We start from the raw sequence: 20,312 nt of genomic DNA, 5'->3' as shown, positions 1-20,312 counted from the left end.
AAGAGGTTTTCTCTGGCCACTTGATCCCTGACTGTCTCCAGCCTCACCCCTCTAGACACTTTGCTTCTCCCTTCTTTACTTTGGATTTTTTTTTTCTCTCCCGAACTCCTAGGAGAAAATACAACCCCCCCCCCAATTCTTCCTCCACTCATGGAAAAATCATAGTAATGATTAGTCTGATAATCTGCAAACATGTGCTCTTAGGGTCTGAATCTTACTTTCTACCCTGAGTGACTTATTCCAACACCCTCTTAGATTAGAGTCAAACACTTGGTCTCAGGTTGAAACTACTGTCTTGAGCAGAAGATTAATTTGCTAAGGACTCCCCCCACTCCTTTTTATAGTTTCTGTACCAATCGTTGGCTTAATTAGTGGCTCATCTCAGACTTAAGAGCTGTATTTTCCTGCCCATTGCCCTCTACTACTATCCCTCTGGTCCTCAACTTTTACCCCTTACTGCAGTATCATCTCTTCAAACTAGTCCAGTCCAGCAATCACATGACTAAGTAAAAATAACAGTAGAGCTGACTGCATGGGATTCATGTTTACTGGCTAGATAACACAAGTGGTGCACCCCATGCCACCTCCCAAAGACCTCCACTTAACCCTTGATGTGTTTTATGATATATTGCCATTACCATTTACTGCAGGACTTGAATTTAACTTGAATTTGTAATGCTTTTCTAAATTGTCCACGATATTTGCAGAAACATCACCTTTTGTGCTGTAGCATTCATGTATGCTTTAAAGTCTTTATATAGGAAAAAAGTACGAGAAGTCCATAAGGCCTAAAGCATGCAAATATGTCAATATTTTTCTATTTTTTTAATTTTATATCTGCCAGTACAGTTTTATCATTATTTTATATATATGACTGCATATATACATATATGAAGTCCAATTTTTTATGAAATCCAATTTTTTCTTTGTATTTTTGAAAGTTTTAATGTGATGATGAGAAATTACATGCACATTACATCTTTAAGTTTCCATTTCTTATTATCAATTTAATAATATCCAAATTATATATCACTTTCTGATTTGTTTGAAGTCTTTCCTTTAATAAAAGAGCTAATAGTTAAGCCCTAAATTTCATTTGTCATTTTGTATCACTCATAAGAATTTTTAAACTTATTTTACTTTTATTTACATATCCTGTATTTTTCAAATTTTCAATGGAAAGTTTTATCATGTGGAAAATACAAATCATTCCCATGTAAGAAATATAAGGCAAAAGGAGACATTTGTAAATTAATTTATTTGGGGTGAAGGGTAGATACCTTTGGGGGCTAACCTTTAAGTTAATTAGAAAGTAAAAGGCAAATTACAATCCAATGTCCTGACCCTGCCATGCTAAATGCCATTCCCACATCCATGATGGCTTTTAGTGAGCAGACATTTTTTCCTATCATGGTTTCTCAAAAGGATCTTTCAGTGCCAATGTCACACACAGCATGCTTATATGTATGAAATGGGGAAATTCTTCTGTTTGCATATTTCTTAAATACATCCAGTTCTTTTTTTTAAAAGGCTCAGTGTGCAAGACAGGTCTGAAATAGGCAAGAATTGGAGACCTATAAAGAGGTGATTACAGTAACTCAAATCAGAGATAATGATGACTTAGACCAAACGTGATAGTGGAGATGGAAAAAACCCAACAGACTCCAGATGTATTTAAGAAGATACAATTGACAGGATTTGGTGGGATGAGGAAAAGAATGATTTCAAGGAGGATGAGAAATATTGTGTAGTGGCTGAGGGTATGAGCCCTCCATGGTCTCAAAATTCAAGTCTACCATTTCCAGGCTCTATAACCTTGGGAAGCCATTTAACCTCTCTGTGCTTCATGTCTTCATGTATAAAGTGGGATACTAGCAGTACTACCCTCACTGTGTTGTAAGAAAAATGTGAATTAAATCATTTATTTGATTTTAACTTGAAGCAGTGTTTTTGCATACTAGGCACACTCTAAGTGTTTGTAATTGTGGTGATGGTATTGCTATTATCTTATATAGATGATCCTGAAGAAGAACAGGGTTTGAGGAAGGAAATAATGAGTTTGGTTTTGAACATTTGGGGATTGGAGTTTTATTTAAGACATTCAAATTATGTCGAACAGACAATTGGATTGATAGGTCTAAAAGGAGAAGTCTAGCTGAAAACAAGTTTGGTGGTCTGGTTTTCTCTTTCATTAAAACAATGAAAACATATGAGATTTCCTAAGAAGAAATATTACTATGAGAAGAGACAAGTACTTATGACAGAGTTTCAAGAAATTCCAGTTTTAAGGAAGGATCAAGGAAAATGAACTGGCAAGGGAGACAGAGGAACAGGCAGAAATGTAGAAGAAACCCAGAGGACTGAGATATCACAGAGCCCAAAGAAGAGTTCTCCAGCAGGAAGGAGTGATCAACTCTCTTAGGTGCTGCTGAGAGGTCTACAAACCTGACACTGAACAATATCTATTGGGTTTAGTAACATGGAGGTTATCAGTAATCATAGCAAGTACGTATTGGTGGATTGAAGAGACAGAAGCCAGATTGGAGAGGTTAAAGCAATGGAGTCAGTGAATGCAGACAACTCTTTTGAGTAGTTTGGCTGTGAAAATGGATGTGCTGTGGGCAGTAGTTTCATTGAGAGGGGGGTTAAAAGGCCTTATGTTCTTCTTTTGGAAAGATGACTTGAAAATGATTAAACTTTGGTGGGAAAATTCTAGTGAAGTCTATTGTATAAGGTTTCTGAGAAGGCCTGAGAGATTGGGGTTCAGAAACAAGTTGGAGGAGATTTACTCTCTTTGTATGTAGAATACGGAAGGAAGGGCAGATGCAAGTATGTTTCTACCTTTGACAGTGAGACTTCTACCAGCTCCTATTTTCTGTGTGGAATAGGAGGCAGAGCTACCTGTGAAGAGTGAGAGGAGGGAGCATTATGAGGGAGGTGTAACGAGAAGTGGGAAGGTTTTAAGTTTTCTTGTGGAGACAGGTAGAATCATTTGGTGAGAGAAACACAGCAGGGTAGAGGTGCAGCAGTAACAAAGCAGTTGAAGGTTGTGACCATGAATGTTGGGAGCCTATTCTCCTCTACTGTGTGTAATTTTCTTTTATAAATTTATTTATTTTATTTATTTATTTTTGGCTGTGTGGGGTCTTCGTTGCTGCACGCAGGCTTTCTCTAGTTTCGGCGAGCGGGGTCCACTCTTCGTTGTGGTGTGCAGGTTTCTCATGCGGTCGTTTCTCTTGTTGCAGAGCACGGGCTCTAGAGCGCAGGCTCAGTAGTTGTGGCCCACAGGCTTCAGTAGTTGTGGCTCACGGGCTCTAGAGCACAGGCTCAGTAGTTGTGGCGCACGGGCTTAGTTGCTCTGCGGCATGTGGGATCTTCCCGGACCAGGGCTCGAACCCGTGTCCCCTGCATTGGCAGGCAGATTCTTAACCACTGCGCCACCAGGGACGCCCTACTCTGTGTAATTTTCACCAACAGAACTTGGCTGCTCAGGGGCAGACGTGACACAGAGAAAGTAAATTGTTGGGTTCATCCAAAGTTAAAATTTTGGTAAAGAACTATCATTCTAAAGAGAGACAAGAGGGCTTCCCTGGTGGCGCAGTGGTTGAGAATCTGCCTGCCAATGCAGGGGACACGGGTTTGTGCCCTGGTCTGGGAAGATCCCACACGCCGCGGAGCAACTAGGCCCGTGAGCCACAACTACTGAGCCTGCGCGTCTGGAGCCTGTGCTCCGCAACAAGAGAGGCCGCGATGGTGAGCGGCCCGTGCACTGCAATGAGGAGTGGGCCCCGCTTGCCACAGCTAGAGAAAGCCCTCGCACAGAAACGAAGACCCAACACAGCCATAAATAAATAAATAAATACAAATTTAAAAAAAAAAAAGAGAGAGAGACGAGAGTTTAGGGTTTTGTTGAGAAAGTTATTGATGGTGGTGATGGCTTCATGGGTGTATAATTATCCTCAAACTCATCAAGTTGTATATATTAAATACGTACAACATTTTACATGTCAATCATACCTCAATAAAGTGGCTTTAAAAATAAATGCCTTTGACCACCCAGAGGGGTGGGATAGGGAGGGTGGGAGGGAGGGAGACGCAAGAGGGAAGAGCTATGGGGATATATGTATATGTATAACTGATTCACCTTGTTATAAAGCAGAAACTAACACACTATTGTAAAGCAATTATACCCCAATAAAGATGTTTTAAAAAGTGCCTTAAAAAAGAAAGTTACTGAATTGGTTTACCAAGGAATCTAAACAGGATAAGAAAGGAAATGTAGAAAGGAGAGGACCAAACTATTGGGAACAATAACTAGATGCTTTAGTGACCAAGACTTGTCAATAGAGTCAAAGGACAACAGGGACAGAAGTAATTCAACAGCGAAGTTGGAAAAGAAGCTGTGACTGCAGAATTCTTGGTTAATGAGGTGGTAAAACGAGGCTCTTTCTATCCCTGAAGAACTATCATATCAAGCACATACCATAAGTATTCCTGTGTTTTACTTACACAGGATTTGCAAAGCAAGTGACCAAAAAACAGTTTTAGACTCTTAAATTTAGTGTTGAAAATGAGAAGGTTGAGAGACAGTCTACCTTTGGAGAAAGTTAGAATATCTTCCTAAACTCCAACTTGTATGATCAATTTTTTGGCAGGGGAGCTTTCCATTTACCTCGAGACAGTGCAATAGATATTGAGAAATCACCACTTGGAAAACTTGAGACTCTGTTTCCTACAGATCAGTGGACTAGTATTTGACATACTCTTGAAACATTTAAAAGTGAAAGTCACTGCTGAGTCTCCTTATCTAATGGAGAGTCAGCTGCACTTTCACTGCCAATGGAGCAGAGGTGCCTGTTTCCCATGAGCCACATGTATGAGAGGAGTGGTATTTGGGGTCATTTTATTAATTAATTAATTTATTTTTGGCTGTGTTGGGTCTTCGTTTTTGTGCGAGGGCTTTCTCTAGTTGCGGCAAGCGGGGGCCACTCTTCATCGTGGTGCGCGGGCCTCTCACCGTCGCGGCCTCTCTTGTTGCGGAGCACAGGCTCCAGACGCGCAGGCTCAGTAGTTGTGGCTCACGGGCCCAGTCGCTCCGCGGCATGTGGGATCTTCCCAGACCAGGGCTCGAACCCGTGTCTCCTGCATTGGCAGGCAGATTCTCAACCACTGCGCCACCAGGGAAGCCCTGGGGTCATTTTAAAAGCAACTTTCCCCAAGACAGCTTCTTGACAGGGCAAGGCGACCTCTGCATCAAGAGATAGGGTGACCATCACATGCAGAAACCACAGGGTGTCATAAGTGGAAGAGGTGCCTTACTCCACAGAAGGAGCAGCAACCTGATGTTCTCATTTGGGTGACAGGAATCTCTAAAAGCACTATGACGCATAAATCCATAATACCGCCCACCACATGAGGCCATCTGGAACATCCATCCAACATAAAGAGTAATCTGTATATCTTCTTTGGAGAAATGTCTATTTAGGTCTTCCGCCCATTTTTGGATTGGGTTTTATTTTTTTTGGTATTGAGCTGCATGAGCTGCTTGTATATTTTGGAGGTTAATCCTTTGTCAGTTGCTTCGTTTGCAAATATTTTCTCCCATTCTGAGCGTTGTCTTTTCATCTTGTTTATGGTTTCCTTTGCTATGCAAATGGACATATATACAGTACCAAATGTAAAATAGATAGCTAGTGGGAAGCAACCGCATAGCACAGGGAGATCAGCTCGGTGCTTTGTGTCCCCCTAGAGGGGTGGGATAGGGAGGGTGGGAGGAGACGCAAGAGGGAGAGGATATGGGGACATATGTGTACGTATAGCTGATTCACTTTGCTATACAGCAGAAACTAACATGCCATTGTAAAGCAATTATACTCCAATAAAGATATTTAAAAATAAAACATAAAGAGTACTAACATCGTATCTTATCCTCTCCTAATCCTTACTGCTCCTCTCCCGATACTGTCCATCCCTTGCCACTCCAAATATGGAGGATTTAGAAACTAGAACTAGCAAATGGTGGGAGAAATTGGAGCTAGAAGAGAGAGAACAATACGAACCCACAAACCTACTTCCAACTATGGGCTTTTCAGCAAGCCTGATCTAGGGGACAAGCAAAAGTTTAACTTTACTAAAGTTTGGACTTTTGCTAGTAGATAGAGGACTCTTTATTTCAGCTACTGAAATGAGGTTGCTTTTTTTTTTAAAACATGACTGAAAGACTCTTTATTAAATGAAGTGACCAAAAATGTTATAGATTCTACCCCAGATTTCACCCCAGGGATAGCAAGAATCAGACCAACAGAGTGTGTTAAATGGGTCACAGGTGAGAGAAGGAATGAAGTTGCTTTTGTATTGCACCTTAGGGAGTTCTATTCTTAAACAGAAACATTAGAAATAGTGATTTTTTTTTCAGATGGAGCCATTTGAGGATGTGCTATTGTCCAGGAATTAGAGGAGAGGGTGACAGGAAGAGCAGAGTTGAAGGTCTCTGGAAATGAGATTTAAAAAATGTGTAAAGCCGGGATATTTAAGGAGTTACTCATGAAGATGGTATAGTTATCCAGATGCTGACAGGATTTGCAGGATGAGGAATGTTGTGTGCCAGATGGGCATGTCATCTTAAGTGATGGCAGTGGGTGATTGGGAGATCAGAACATCCTGTTCAAAAGAATAGGCAGAGAAAGAGCCAAATTATATGAGCCTTAAAGAAAAATGGATTTATTTCCATGTCAGTAGAGGATTAATGTCCTGGAAGAGGGTGGGGAACAAGTACACTGACTCTCTCTCAACAGTGAAGTATAAGGGGTTGAAAAGTTCCATTTCAGAAGTAGTGGTATCCTCTGGGGAGGATCAGTGAAAGTGCCAAAATAAAGAAACGCTCCAAAAAGAGGTTTCGGAATTCACTGACCATGTACCACCAGTTCAGAGGGAAAACCCTGGAAAGATTTGGGAGTGTTTGGTGAGAAGGGAAGAAAGGAAGTAAGAGTTGGCTCAGGAATAAGAAAGAAGGATGAATGAATGAAACTGTGTAAAGTATTTCAGTGGTTATGTATTTTTATTGTTAACATTTCTATTGATGGAAAGATAAATGTTGCATTATTGGGCTGCCATAACAAAATACCATAGACTGGGTGACTTAAAAAGCAGGAATTTTATTTCTCGCAGTTCTAGAACCTGAAAATCCAAGATCAAGGTACCAGCAGGATTAGTGTCTGATGAGAGCTCTCTCCTTAGGTTGCAGATGGCTGCTTTCTCTCTGTGATCTCACATGGCAGAGAGAGAGAGAGATCAAGCTCTCTGGTGCCTCCTCTTACAAGAGCACTAATCCCATCATGCAAGGCCCGGACCATCATGACCTCATCTAACCCTATTACCTCCCAGAGTCTCCATCTCCAAATACCATCCGACTGGGGGTTAGGGCTTCAACATATGAAATTTGCGGTGGGGTGGACACAAACATTCAGCCCATAACAAATGCTATTACTGTTTGTTATGACCACAAATAGAGCTGTTCTCATAGTACATTTTATTGTTGAACAGAATTCAGGCACAAGAAACAAATATCGAACAAAGAAGGACCACATGATGTGTAAACTTATGTGCTTGTGCATTGCTTACTCTTCTACCATTGGTGGATTGACAACGATCACTGGTACCTCCACCAACTTGATCTTCGCTGAGCATTTCAATACGTAAGTAAAATTGTTGGACTGGTGATTTAATAAATGGACAGCACACAAATTATAAGAATTATTCTTACCTGTTTCAGAGAATCCAAAGACAGAGATGCTATATTGAGTTAACTCTCCTTTGTTCCCCATCAGGAATTCTATATGTCTAGAAACATGCCCTTCTACTCGTTCCCATAGAGTTAAATACGTAGGACATAGTGAATTAACAGGTGTTTGCAGATTGCAAGGTCACCTTAAAAGAAACAACTCCTGGATGACCATGCTCACCAAACACAGAAGACACTTTTCATTATAAATAATACTGCAAATGGTAGTTACCTAAAAAGAAAGGGGATTGTTTACATGGGACAATTTATGTAGGGTTTTGCAACTGACATTTGAACTTAAATGATGAGCAGGAAACAGAATTGCTCATTACAGAAAATTTGGTGTTGAGATTGAAAAAGATTTGAAGGATTGTGCAATTACCAAAAATAGCAGTAATAAAGTATTCTAAGGACAGATGTATGAATCTGCATATAAGTTAATGCTGTGATGTTACTCCAGTGCAGAAAATGGGGAACCTTGGATACAGTCAGAGCACTTGAGTTAAAAATTCCACAATTTTCAGTCACTTACTTTGTGAATTTGAACAATAAAAAGTAAATAACTCTTCCAAGACTTAATTTTTTCATACCTAAAATAGTCACAGTTCATATGATTATTGGGAGAATTAAATGAAGTAGACTATGTAAAAATACTTGGTAACATGTAAGAACTATTGAAGCAATAGTCTGAAAGTCCACGCTTTTTTGTGAGAGCTCAATCTGATCCTGCACCCAAGGTATATTTTCAAGGACTAATAGGACAGATAATTGTCAGAGTGCCTGGAAGGTGGGCAGTGTTGAGGATGCCCTGGAACATGATTTAGGTCCTTTTCACAGAAAAATTTAGGAAAACCACACTCTAGGAAACAGATTCACAAACTCTATGAACTTTCTGAAATTATTTGCAAGATGTTCCAAGAAATCCAAGATTCAAAAAATGTCACCCTCCGTTCTGGAAAGAATGAGAACTTATGTACAAAAAAGAACACTAACAGAACAGTTTAGGGAATTTATAACACAGACCTCCATGTGCGCTTATTGCTTCTATTAGTACACAACCATCATGTGTACTCCAACGGCCTACTTAGAAAGGAACCTTAGAAAGACATTTGGTTTATAAGTGGGAGACTTCTGAAATTCCTAGTGCAGAGAGGATTTATCCCATATATCTCCTAATTCAAGATAGGAAATGTACTTGATCCCTTTCTGAAAGCTAGACTTCTGTCCTTTCACATGAATCCCCCAAAGAAAGAGAGTCCACGTTTCAGTCCTCTCTGCAAATCTCTTTTTCTAAAATTTAGACCAATTTTTTATTTTTTATCTTTGTTGGTGTTAGAGAACTGCTGGTTTCCACCATTCCCATGAAATTACTTGGTATTGTCAAAATGACCATATTGAGTTTGCCCTTGGTCTTTGTGTTCTTGCCCGATGTATCGACAAAATTTTCTTTTATTTAACTGTTCCTTTGACTCTATGAATGAATTCATCCATTTGCAATGACAGATTGAGAGCATTGTAGCACTTTGAGCAAAATGTTTCAGTAACTATTTTCCCCAATTGTCTGATCTTCTAATTCTCCTAATCATGGGAATTTGGCCAAAATGTTCTTTAAATTTAGAAAATACTTAAAATGTACTTTGAAATTTAGTGATTTTTTTCTTCAAGTTTTCTTTAACATTAAGAGTTATATGAAAACTGGAAAAAACTCAAAGAATCCCTTCTTGATAGAAAATATTAAAATAGAAGGGGGAAAACAACCTTATGTAACAAAATATAATTGATACTATTAAACAAACTAGATATTTAATAAATGTTTTCTTAAATATTGACCCTAAAAAATACAACAGCAACCCAAAGCAACAATGGAATGAAATGCCTTCAGTTTCACTGGAAAAAGTTTCAGAAACTTAAAACTGCAGAAAATAAAAAAGATTTATTTTCTATGTTCAGATGTTTGGAGCCAGAGAGAAATCGCCCTTTATTTCCAAAACAACTACAATAATCTCACCTTTTCTCTTGACACTGCTTGCCATCTTTTTGAGCAATACCAACGATCATTTTGTACAAATTCATTTTGGGTCTTGCCAAGTTCCAAAGGGTACATAAGCATGAGAGTCAATGATTTCCTGCCTTTGACGTTTAGAAAAAGGTGCTATCTTACAAATAAACTATGGGAGGAAGAGACTGGGTAACACATTTAAAAGCCTTATCTATCTATCTGTCTATCTATCTATTTACTTATACATAAAATATATTTATATATTATACATGTGATGTCTTTTGTTCTCTTTTTTACACAAAGGAAATAAGAACAATGAATTCTGAGAAAGCTAAATTTTATTCTGTGCAAATAAAAAACAGATCTTCACTTATTCACTCAGTCAATCAACAAACATTTGTTGAGGACTGACAATGTACAAGGCATGGTTTTGAATTCTTTCGGGAAATGCAAAAAAATAAAACTTACTGGAAAGAAGATTCTATCTCATTGTCTAGACAAAACATACATATATGGAAACCATGAAAAAATTTAAAACATAATAACATTTGCTTTTTGACATATAGGGAAGAAGGTAAAGTGACATGTATTGAGCCCTTGCCAGATGAATTACATATATTATAGTGCACACGAATCCTATATATCCTTGCTGTGGAAGTGGTATACAGTGGTAATTAAAGGTATAGGCTCTGAGATTAAAATGTCTGTGTTCAAATACCAGCTCTTGGACAAATTACTTAATGTCTTTAAGCCTGTTATTTTGCCAGAAAAAAAAATGAAGATAATAATAAGATCTCTCTCTCTCTCAGAGAGTTGTTTTGAGTTTTACATAAAATAAATAGCACTTAGAACAGTGCCTAACACAAAGCATGTGCTCCATTCATGTTGGCTATTATTAGTAGAGTTGAGAAAGTTGACGTTCAGCTTAGCAGTTTGAAGACCAAACCAAGATCAGTCAGACCCCAAAGTCTGTCTCCCTAAAACATTACCTTCCTAGAGACAGTTGAACGTGCATCCTTAAAGAGGACTCTAGCTTTGTGCAGCACCCCTTGATCAGTAGAGATTTGTCTGTGTAACCTGGCCCAATCTTAAAAGAGGTAAACACCATGTTTATGGAGAAAATGAATGCAAATAATCCATAAAATCAAAGCACAAAAATCGTGTAATCAGTTTTTCAGGGAGGCAGTGGAATAGTCTGTGCGTGTCTTTGCACAGTTGAGAATAGCAGTGTGCACACTGGCGTTCTAAGAGTCTGGGGACGGGAGACCAGTTAGGAGTTTATTACCAATGTATTGACAAATGATGAGAGGCAGAAGTAGATCAGTTGTGAAGTGATGGGGGGATTTAAACATAGGGCACTGTACAGTCAGAAGGTAGTGAGTAACTAGGTGTGAGGATGTAAGGGTCAGGAGGGGTTAAGGCAACTCTGGGAAATTTTGACAATATGGCTGTATAGATAGTGATGTCATGAACTTCTAGAGAAGTCATGGCAGGTTCATTAGAGAAATAAATAAATTTTATTTTGAGTATATTGAAGTGGCCTGCTCAGAATCTATCCACAAGGAGATTTTCAGCAGGCATTTGCAAATACATTGTTCAAATTAGTTATAAATTTGGAACTCTATATATATAAATACAGATATTAAAATCTTGACTATAGAAATGGTCATATAGGGAGAAAAAAAGTTCAAGGAATTGAGACCTGGATAGATTCATAGGAAATATTAACAAGAAGATGAGAAAAGTTAATCAAGGTAGGTGAAGAACCAGGAGCACATGGGATTTTGAAAGACAGAGGAGACCATTTTCCAAAGGGAGGATGAGTCAGGAGCATGCAATGTTGTGTAAGGGTCAAGTAGGGTGATGGCTGAGAAGAGGCTTTTGGTTCTCATCAGGGTCCTCCAAGAGGGCAGGTGCAGTGGAACAGTGGGGTTTGGGGCAGAACTCGGACTGAAGAGAGTTAAGGAGTGAGGACATTGTGGGAGGGCAAGGCAGCTAGTTTAAATGATTGTTTCAAGTTTGACAAAGAAAAGGAAAAAAGAACAAGCATGGTATAACCAGAGGTAGAGCGTTCCTTTAGAACAAGGGTAGTGTCAGTCTGGTTTTACACTCAGGGGAAGGAGACAGTAAAAACAGAGCTATGTGAAGTTTGGGGAAAAAAGAGCGAGCGAGAGAAGGAGAGAGAATATATTGATTGGCTAAGAGTCAGGTAGAAGTGGAATGGAATAGAAACAAGAGTAGAAATGTCAGTCTTGGGAAAGAAGGATGTGTTCTGCTGAGTGATAATGAAAAGGGACAAGTGAAGACAGAGATCTCTCAAATCACGTGTATACATGCCCTCATTTCACAGATGAGGAAACCGAGGCTCCAAGAGTTTAAATCATGATCACTAGTCAGTGGAGGCACTTGGCCTGAGTCCCAGTGCCCTTTTCACTCTGCAGCCTCATTGCCTCTCTGACCATCTGTGAGGGGGCCATGTTGGCAAAAGTCTTTAAAAAGCAAGTTTGCTGACAGTGACAAGTAAAGACTGCATGGGTATTTGCATTCATGCGTTGCATTTTCTTTTTATAAAATATAAACCTGCACACATAACAAGTATTATTTGAAAGAGCTGCAAAGCTGGGAATGTGGCTAGTTTGACTGAACCACTCCCTTACTGTCATAAGCTGATGTATAGCTTAGAAAGTGATTTTCAGAACAATACTAAGAAGACTAAGCCAATTCTCTAACTCAGCCATAAGGTGTGAAATTTCTTGTGTTCTTAGTCTTTGAATCTAGTACCTGTGACACCTGAATTCTGACTGCCTTGTGATTAATTCACCATTAGTTATGACTAATCCTTGGAATAGGGCATTCTGGAAATAGTCTTTGTTTCCTCTTCTCATTAGGGAAATCCTGCTTGCTCAATGCTCTCTACCTGACCCTTCTGCTCCACTGATAGACCCTTCTAGTCATCACCCAATCTCCTCCTTTCCTAACACTATTGTTAATAAATCTCACCCTGTAAGTAACCCATTTCTTTCTACTCTGGTTCTTGAAAGACCCACCAATTCTGCCAATTTCTTTCTCTCCTTGTGTGGATGCTGTATCACTTGAAACTCTGTTCAGTTACTCCAGAACTTCCATTCCCATCTCCTCTTATCATAAACTATACTCACATTTCTATAAATTTGTCTTATCCACACAAGTTGTCTTATGCACAACTACCACCCCTGACTGCAAACTTCTAAAGGCTTCATGAATTATTGTCTTCTTCATCTTTTAGCCCACAAGGGGCACAGGTAGGTGATCAATAAACGTTGGTTGCGATGAACTGTACCAAGACATAAATGAAGTGCTGACTGTTCCTGGGAATCATCTAAGTAACTGAATAATCTTTTGATATTAAAATAAAGCTATTAAGGGAAATATTATTAGGGACAATTACTGCTTTCATAATAGAGGAGTTTTGATGCATCAATATCACTTAACAAATGCAACAGCTATTAATAACATAAAAGGCAAATCTATCAGATTAAGAATGGAAGATATCACAAGTAAAATTTTGTAGTTTGCTGATTATCAAAGTATATTATTCAGCTTGTATGTGTCAGCAGTGAAATATGTGGGTATACAAAACAGCTTGGAAGGAAGCTGAATTATCAATGATTAGCACAGTCACTGTTACTAATTATATGTTAAATAATAACTATTATAGCTTCACAAACCTAGAAATGGTAAAAGAAATGTGTTTATAGGCACCCTAAATTCAAAGCCCACTTCCCTAACCTCCCTTCTTGATTAATCACAGAGGAAGAAGGCAAACCAGTTACTTAGCAATAGCCACTTTCAAAACTTACCATGATTCCCCCCTGCAGAAAAGAGCAATGTGTGTTTCTAAGAAAGAATTTCTCTGGCAAATACTAGAGAAGAAATTTGTATATTGCAGAGTTTGGACTTAGACATTGGTTCAGATTTCAGTCTTGCCATGTATTAGCTTAACTTCTGCAAACATCAGTTTCTGCATCTGTAAAATGGAGGCAAGACTAGAACTTATAACATTATTATGAGGATTAAATGGCATAGTGCATCCGTAGCCCTTAGCAGAGGGCCTGGCAGGGAGGAAATTGTCAATAACCCTAACCATTTGTTGTTGCTGCTGCTTCTACTTTTGCCATTGCTGTTAGAAACCTAAGCCTGGCTCATGAGTAACGAGTAATTAATATTTCAAAAGAAACCTCTGGAAGTACATAAATACAAAACTGAAAAGTGACTTTGACTCAGAAATCATCAAAACAGTCATTAATCAAAAGGACTATAATCAGCGTGGATACCAGCTGATCACACTCTTAATGGCCAAAATCTGTTTCAAGGCTGTAAACGTCCACAACTGTACCCATTCTTTTGAGACCAGTACTGTGTATTTCGTTAGTATGATTTGTGATTTTGTACATGGGCATAAGAACTGCATCGACAACACCATCTTCCTAAATATCAACAGTGACGCACATATATGCTTTAGGTCAAGGCATGTCTCTCCTATGGTGCCATCACGCCTATATGGTGTTCTAAAATGTCCTTAAAACATCAAGTTTGTACTCTAGCTTATGGATGTTTTGCAATATATACGGAATTTTCTCTTTTCACCTGGGAGCTGGTGTTGAGGACACTAGGCTTTAATGAAGAGAGGTTGTGTTTTCAACATTCATCCTGGGTGTAAATATCCAGCTTGACTGCATTCTGTGACCTTGAGCGATCCACTTAACCTTCTGAGACTCAGTGTTTTCGGTGTAAAATGAAAATATAATGCTTTGCCCACAGGATTTTTGTTAGAATTAAATGCGCTTAGCTCATTCCTCTAAGACATAGGGGGTCCCAGGTGCATTTCCTCTTCCGCTCACCTCCATTTACTTCCGAAATTATCACACCCATTTCCATGGTTTATAAATCCACCTGGATGTGGGTAACCACCAATTTTACATCTCTAACCTGCCCTCTCAATTCCAGACTCATTTGTCTAACTGCCTATCCACCATGGCCACTTGGGAAACTAAGGGACACCTCACATTAACATGCCCACAGAAGCTTCCTAATCCATCATTCCTTCTGCCAACCTGTTCTTCCCTCAGACTTCATTTCAATGAATAGCACCTTTTCCCAGTTTCGTACATTTCATGCCAAACATTTGTAAAATTTATTGCCTTCTCTTCATCTTCACTGCGACTCATGTAAATTAAGCTAAAATCTACTCAACTCCACTGTTTTTTAAATGTTTTTAAAAGCTGAAAAATAAAAATTTAAAAATAAATAAATAAGAAAAAAAACCCAGCATGAATTTATTACCTCGTAATTTCTGTGGGTCAGGCATCTAGGCACAGTTTAGCCAGGTCCTCTGCTGAGCTGAAATCAAGGTGTCAGCTGGGCCTGCAATCTCCACAGAAGCTCAGGGTCTTCGTTCAGGCTGTTGAGAGAATTCAGTTCGTTGTGTTTGAATTACTGAGGTGCCCATTTTATAGCTGACTATTGGCATAAGGTCACTCTCATCAACTAGAGGCTACCCCTAGATCCTTGCCGTATGGCCCCTTCCTTCGGCAACATGGAAGCTCACTTCTTTAGGCCAGCAGGAAAATCTCTCTTTTAAGGGCTCCCTTGAGTAAGTCAGGCCCACCCAAGATAACCTCCCTTTTGATTAACTCAGAGTCCATTTGTGGGAACCTCTGTAAAATCCTTTCACTTTAGCCATAAAAGAACCTAATCCCAGGAATAACATCTTGCCCTGTTTACAAGTTCTGTCCACACAGAAGGAGAAAGGAATATACTAAGCATATATACCAGGGGCAGGATTCTTGGGGTTCATCTTGGAACTCTGCCTACCACACTTGACTTCCACTCTTGTTACGGTCAATCTTGACAATCCACCTAGATAACATGTTTTATGAAGTTCATAATTTTACATAGATTTTAAATTAGATCACGTCACTAGCTTACTTACTATGTTCCAATTACTCCTAATTGCATTAGTATTAAAATCCAAATTCCTTCTGATGGCCTACAAGGTTATATATGATCTGACCCCTGTTGGCTACTTCTTGGACTTTATTTCATGTGACTGTAAACTTAGCTCACTACCCACAGCCACACTGGTCTTCCAAACTCATTGCTACCCCAGGGCCTTTGTACTTGCTACTTCCTCTGTCGGGAATGCTATTTCCCAGTTATTTACATGACTGGCTCCTTCTTGCCATTTAGATCTCATCTCAACTATCTCTTTTGTTGGTCACACTATGTAAAATTTCTCCCTCCACCTAATAACTTTTTACCATATTATTCTATTTTATTTTCTGATTCATTATATGCTTACCTGTTTGTTTATTGCCTGTGTTCTTCATTTAATGTAAACTCTGAGAGCCTGGACTATGTCCATCTAATTCACTACTACATCCCCAAAACTAGGAGACTATCCGGCACATGGTAGACACCCAAAACACAGTGTTGGGTGAAAGAAAAGGATTCTATTAGAATTAAATGTACTTAACATAGTTTATGATAGAAGAAATCTATATCTGCTTTAGGCAGATACTTGCAGTCCCTTCACTTATAGGATATGAGGAAGTGGGAAAAGAACTACCACAGTGAAACTAATCCTGAGTATGCCACTCATTCCACTTTCATTCAAAATATTTACACCTGCGTGGTGTTTACTTTCTGACTACTGAGTTAAAAAACAAAGACAAAACAAACAAAACAACCCCCAGAGTTCAGCTTTTTTAAGCTTTCATTTTTCTAAATGACCTATCCCTCCAGGCAAAAATTTTGAAAAGCCCCTCTTCAGTCAAATCTCACAGGACTCTCTGCAGTGGGTGGGGAGAACAATGCAGCCTGATTTCAAGGTATGAGCTACAGATGGTGAAAAATGAAATTGGGTTTGGGGCATTGTTTTGAACCTAATCCAAGCAGCATTTCTCAATGTCTTCAGGCTGAACAAAATAACATAGGCCACTGACCTGTAATCCAAGTCTAATAAATTGATGGGAGAAAAGCTTAAGCCTTTTCCCACTTAATTTATTTTCCAACTGAAAACAACATTTTTTTTTTAAGCAGGCAATTCTCAGTAGAACCTCATGGACATGGTAAAGCATTTTTTTCCATTCATCAATTCTCTGTATTCTGTAGCATTTTTTACTTATCATTTGTCACTTTCTAATGGCATAAATATATAAGCTAATCCTAGGATCTCTTCAAAGTAGATAGAATCATACTCAAGTTGCCAATGATAACTCTAGGACCCAGGGAGATCAGCTCAAAGAAACTGTAGACAACATTAGAAATATGCAGTTTTGAAAGCTTAATTTTGTTTTTTTAAAAACAGCCTTTGCATTTTTTAGGAACCATTCTAAAATAGAAGGAGTGCTCTAAAATAAATAAATTTGGCTTATGTTGAGGCATGTAGCATGAATCTTCTCATTTATTTACATGATCTTTTTTAAGTGGCAAAATACAAGGTACGATTTAAATAGAAAAAAAATATTGAAAATCTGTCATTTCTATAAAGTTCTCTATATTTTGTGATTTCAAAAATAATTTTTAAAAATGTTAACAGTGTTTTTATTACTTCTGTATTATATTCTGTACTTTTCCAATTTCTGACTCTGTGTTACTGCTTCAAGAAGAAAATTTAAAGACAACTGTTTCTCAAATTTTCTTTTTTTTTCCCACACAGTCATAAAATAGATAACTATATGAAATTTAGACTACATTTTGAAACAATGAATGTGAGGTTACCAAAGAAACCGTGCTTGTACCTGACCTTTTTTTGTTGCTATTGTCTTCTTATTATGTGAGCTAAAAAGCTGAAAATAAGTAGGAGAAAGGAAAAAATTGATGTTTTCCACAGGTCTTTTAATTATTTTTATCTGATTTATTCTGTTTGACTGAGCCCCAAAGCACTGTTTAATTCTAGGAAGAAAGGGCTAGAATATGTCTGGTAAGATGGTTGCAGTTGCTCTGGGGCAGAAGAAACAGAGAGGGAAACAGCTTTGAGAGACAACGCGGGTGGGGTCTGAGTCCCTTCCGAGTCTGGGATGTCAGCTCCCAAGACGAAATGGTAATGGACACATTCAGTTTTGTTAAGTTAATTCTCATCTGTTCCCAAGTCTGCTTATTTGTCTTTCCTCACTCATATACTGATGATTTGAGTACGAACAACAAAACGCACACACCCATGCATACCCATTTCTTGTGCATTTCCATGAGTAGCAGGTACCGTGGTAGGTTCCTTCACAAACACTTCCTTACAGATTGAATAAAGGGAGCAAAAGTCATAACATGCCCACTCTTGTTTTTGTGGGAAGCAGCAATAACTATGCAGTTACAGACTCAAGAGATGAGGAGTAAAACTAACTTCTATATTTAATGGTGAATACCTCCCACATCTTCCTTCTTGGCTGGTGGCACAGGAAAGATGGGAAGTGCTGCTTCCCACTGACCATCAGAAAGGATTCCACTTGTACTCCTTCTGTGAACATGTTTCCATATTTTCACACAGGCGCTACCCTGATTGTCACTGCATCAACTTTGGATCATGGTTTCTGATGTCCTTCCCGGCTGCTATTATTATTCTCCTCTTGTCATGGATCTGGCTTCAGTGGCTTTTCTTAGGATTCAAGTGAGTACATATTCCATGTGAATCAGATAAATAAAGGTGTCTGGGTTCCATGTTCTCAGCCCCTCATCCAAGGCTTTTACACCTATTTCATGAGTGCTGCATTTCTGCATTTCTCTTGTCCACAAAACTGACACGTATGAACACGTACATTAAGGACCCTCTAGAATATCACCTAACCAGTGTTGACTGTGGAAGAGAGTTTGCAGACAGAAAATCCATCTTGGTCTCCTTTGATCCCAACCCATTAAGACATTAATAGCCCAGAAGGGCATATGAAGCTCATTATGGTGAGGACCCAGTCCAACCTGTTAAAGTGTTATTTTAAGAAGTTTTGTCCCTCCTCTTGGTTTAATGTGGGGATTTCCTCAGGTTATCGACTTACTTTAAACTGTAATACGCAGGGCTTCCTGCTTCATCCTAGTACCAACATTGATTTGCCCTTGAAAAACGAAAGAATATTGGATTGGGAATCGGGAGATCAGGGACAAAGCTGTGGCTGCTCACAAGCCAGATGAGTGATCTTTGCAAGTCCTGATCCATTCTCAGTCTCAGTATCTTCAACTAAATACCATAGAATTTAACTGGAAGATCAGCAAGATCACTTCCAATGCTGTAATTCTAACACGGATGGGCCCTAGTTGAATACAGAGAAGTCAAGGTAGGAAACACTGATCAATCAAGAGCTGGAAAATGTCAAATACATGCATTCAAGGAGAATTTGCAAGTGTTTCTTCGGCTGGGACTGAAGTTGGTGGTTCATAAGTACCAATGAGTTATATGACTTAAATGACAGCCAGCGTTTAAAATTATACAGGGCTCCACAGCAAAATCTAAAATGCTGCATCACAGATTCAACATATATAACAATACTCCAAAAAGAAAGGGGAAAGTGCTGTATATCAAACCTTGAGTATTCTTTTTTCTAAAAAAATTCAACTTCATTTTCATAGGGTTTTATTTAAATAATTTCAAGGACCTATGAATGAAAAAACGTGTTATCCACCAAGCAGGGGAGACTGCAGTCAGCTTTTTGTACTTCCTTTGAACAGCAAAATACTGCAATCAGGTCGTATTCCATGCCTGTGCCCAAATTTTCCAAGCTTAGTCATGTAAGGACTGATACTCTTCCCTCTCCGTTCCTCTTCCTGGTTTTTCTCCAGAACTGCCACAATTCTGTTAGTAGTGGGGAGATGGTACTGATGATTTTTTGAAAAATCTATTTGTCCAGATTGTGGGAGCAGTGTGAGGTCGCCCTCCTGATGAAGCAAATGTGTGAAATGTCACCGCCTTCCGCAGGTGGGCATTAGTGGGGAGAGGCTAGCTGCATACTAAATGCCCCTTCCTGGCAATCCAAGCCTTTGGGGGCCTCTTCAATCGTACAGGTAGCAAAGCAGAATGCAGGGGACAGGAATCCCAAACCAAGAGACAAAGCATCCGGTCTCAGACCCACAGCTGTTTCGTTCTTTTTTTGCTGCATATAATGACTTTATAAAATATGTATGCAACCCTTGTCATTATTCTGAAGTCGTCCACCACTTAAAAAGGAGAAATCAAGAAGATAAAGGGCAGATGTACTGAAATGTGTTTCCCTATGAGGAAAAACATCCTGTGAAGTGCATATATTAGGCCAAGTCCATAAATCATGATCAGGAGCATGTTGAAACCGTCCCCTGGCAGTCCACTGTTGGTTAGACATGGCACAGTGTCATGCTCCAGCTAATTCTTCAGTGTCCTTTTCAGTCTGCCAGGCTGTTCACCTCCAGAGGTTTTAGATTGACAAACAGAAACTATCAGCCCCTCCCCTGGCAGGCCACCATACATTCTGATTAGCGTGTTGGCTGTTAACACAGTTAACTCACCCATCATAAATGACCCCAACCTACTCGGGA

The 20,312-nt window shown here is 39.1% G+C and overlaps 1 protein-coding gene across 2 annotated transcripts in view; it reads left to right on the top strand.

The window, feature by feature from the left end:
• Window positions 1–20,312, top strand: part of SLC13A1 (solute carrier family 13 member 1) — a 319,118-nt gene that overhangs the window by 281,003 nt on the left and 17,803 nt on the right. For both annotated transcript variants that reach the window (XM_082400077.1, XM_082400078.1), the window contains 2 exons: window positions 7,543–7,694; window positions 18,304–18,423. In XM_082400077.1, coding sequence (XP_082256203.1) covers window positions 7,543–7,694; window positions 18,304–18,423 — 272 coding nt within the window. The remainder of the gene's footprint in view (window positions 1–7,542; window positions 7,695–18,303; window positions 18,424–20,312) is intronic.

The sequence above is a fragment of the Balaenoptera borealis genome (assembly GCF_965194805.1).
Source record: "Balaenoptera borealis genome assembly, chromosome: 7".
Classification (NCBI taxonomy): domain Eukaryota; kingdom Metazoa; phylum Chordata; class Mammalia; order Artiodactyla; family Balaenopteridae; genus Balaenoptera; species Balaenoptera borealis.
This window is presented reverse-complemented; position numbering and strand designations above follow the sequence as displayed.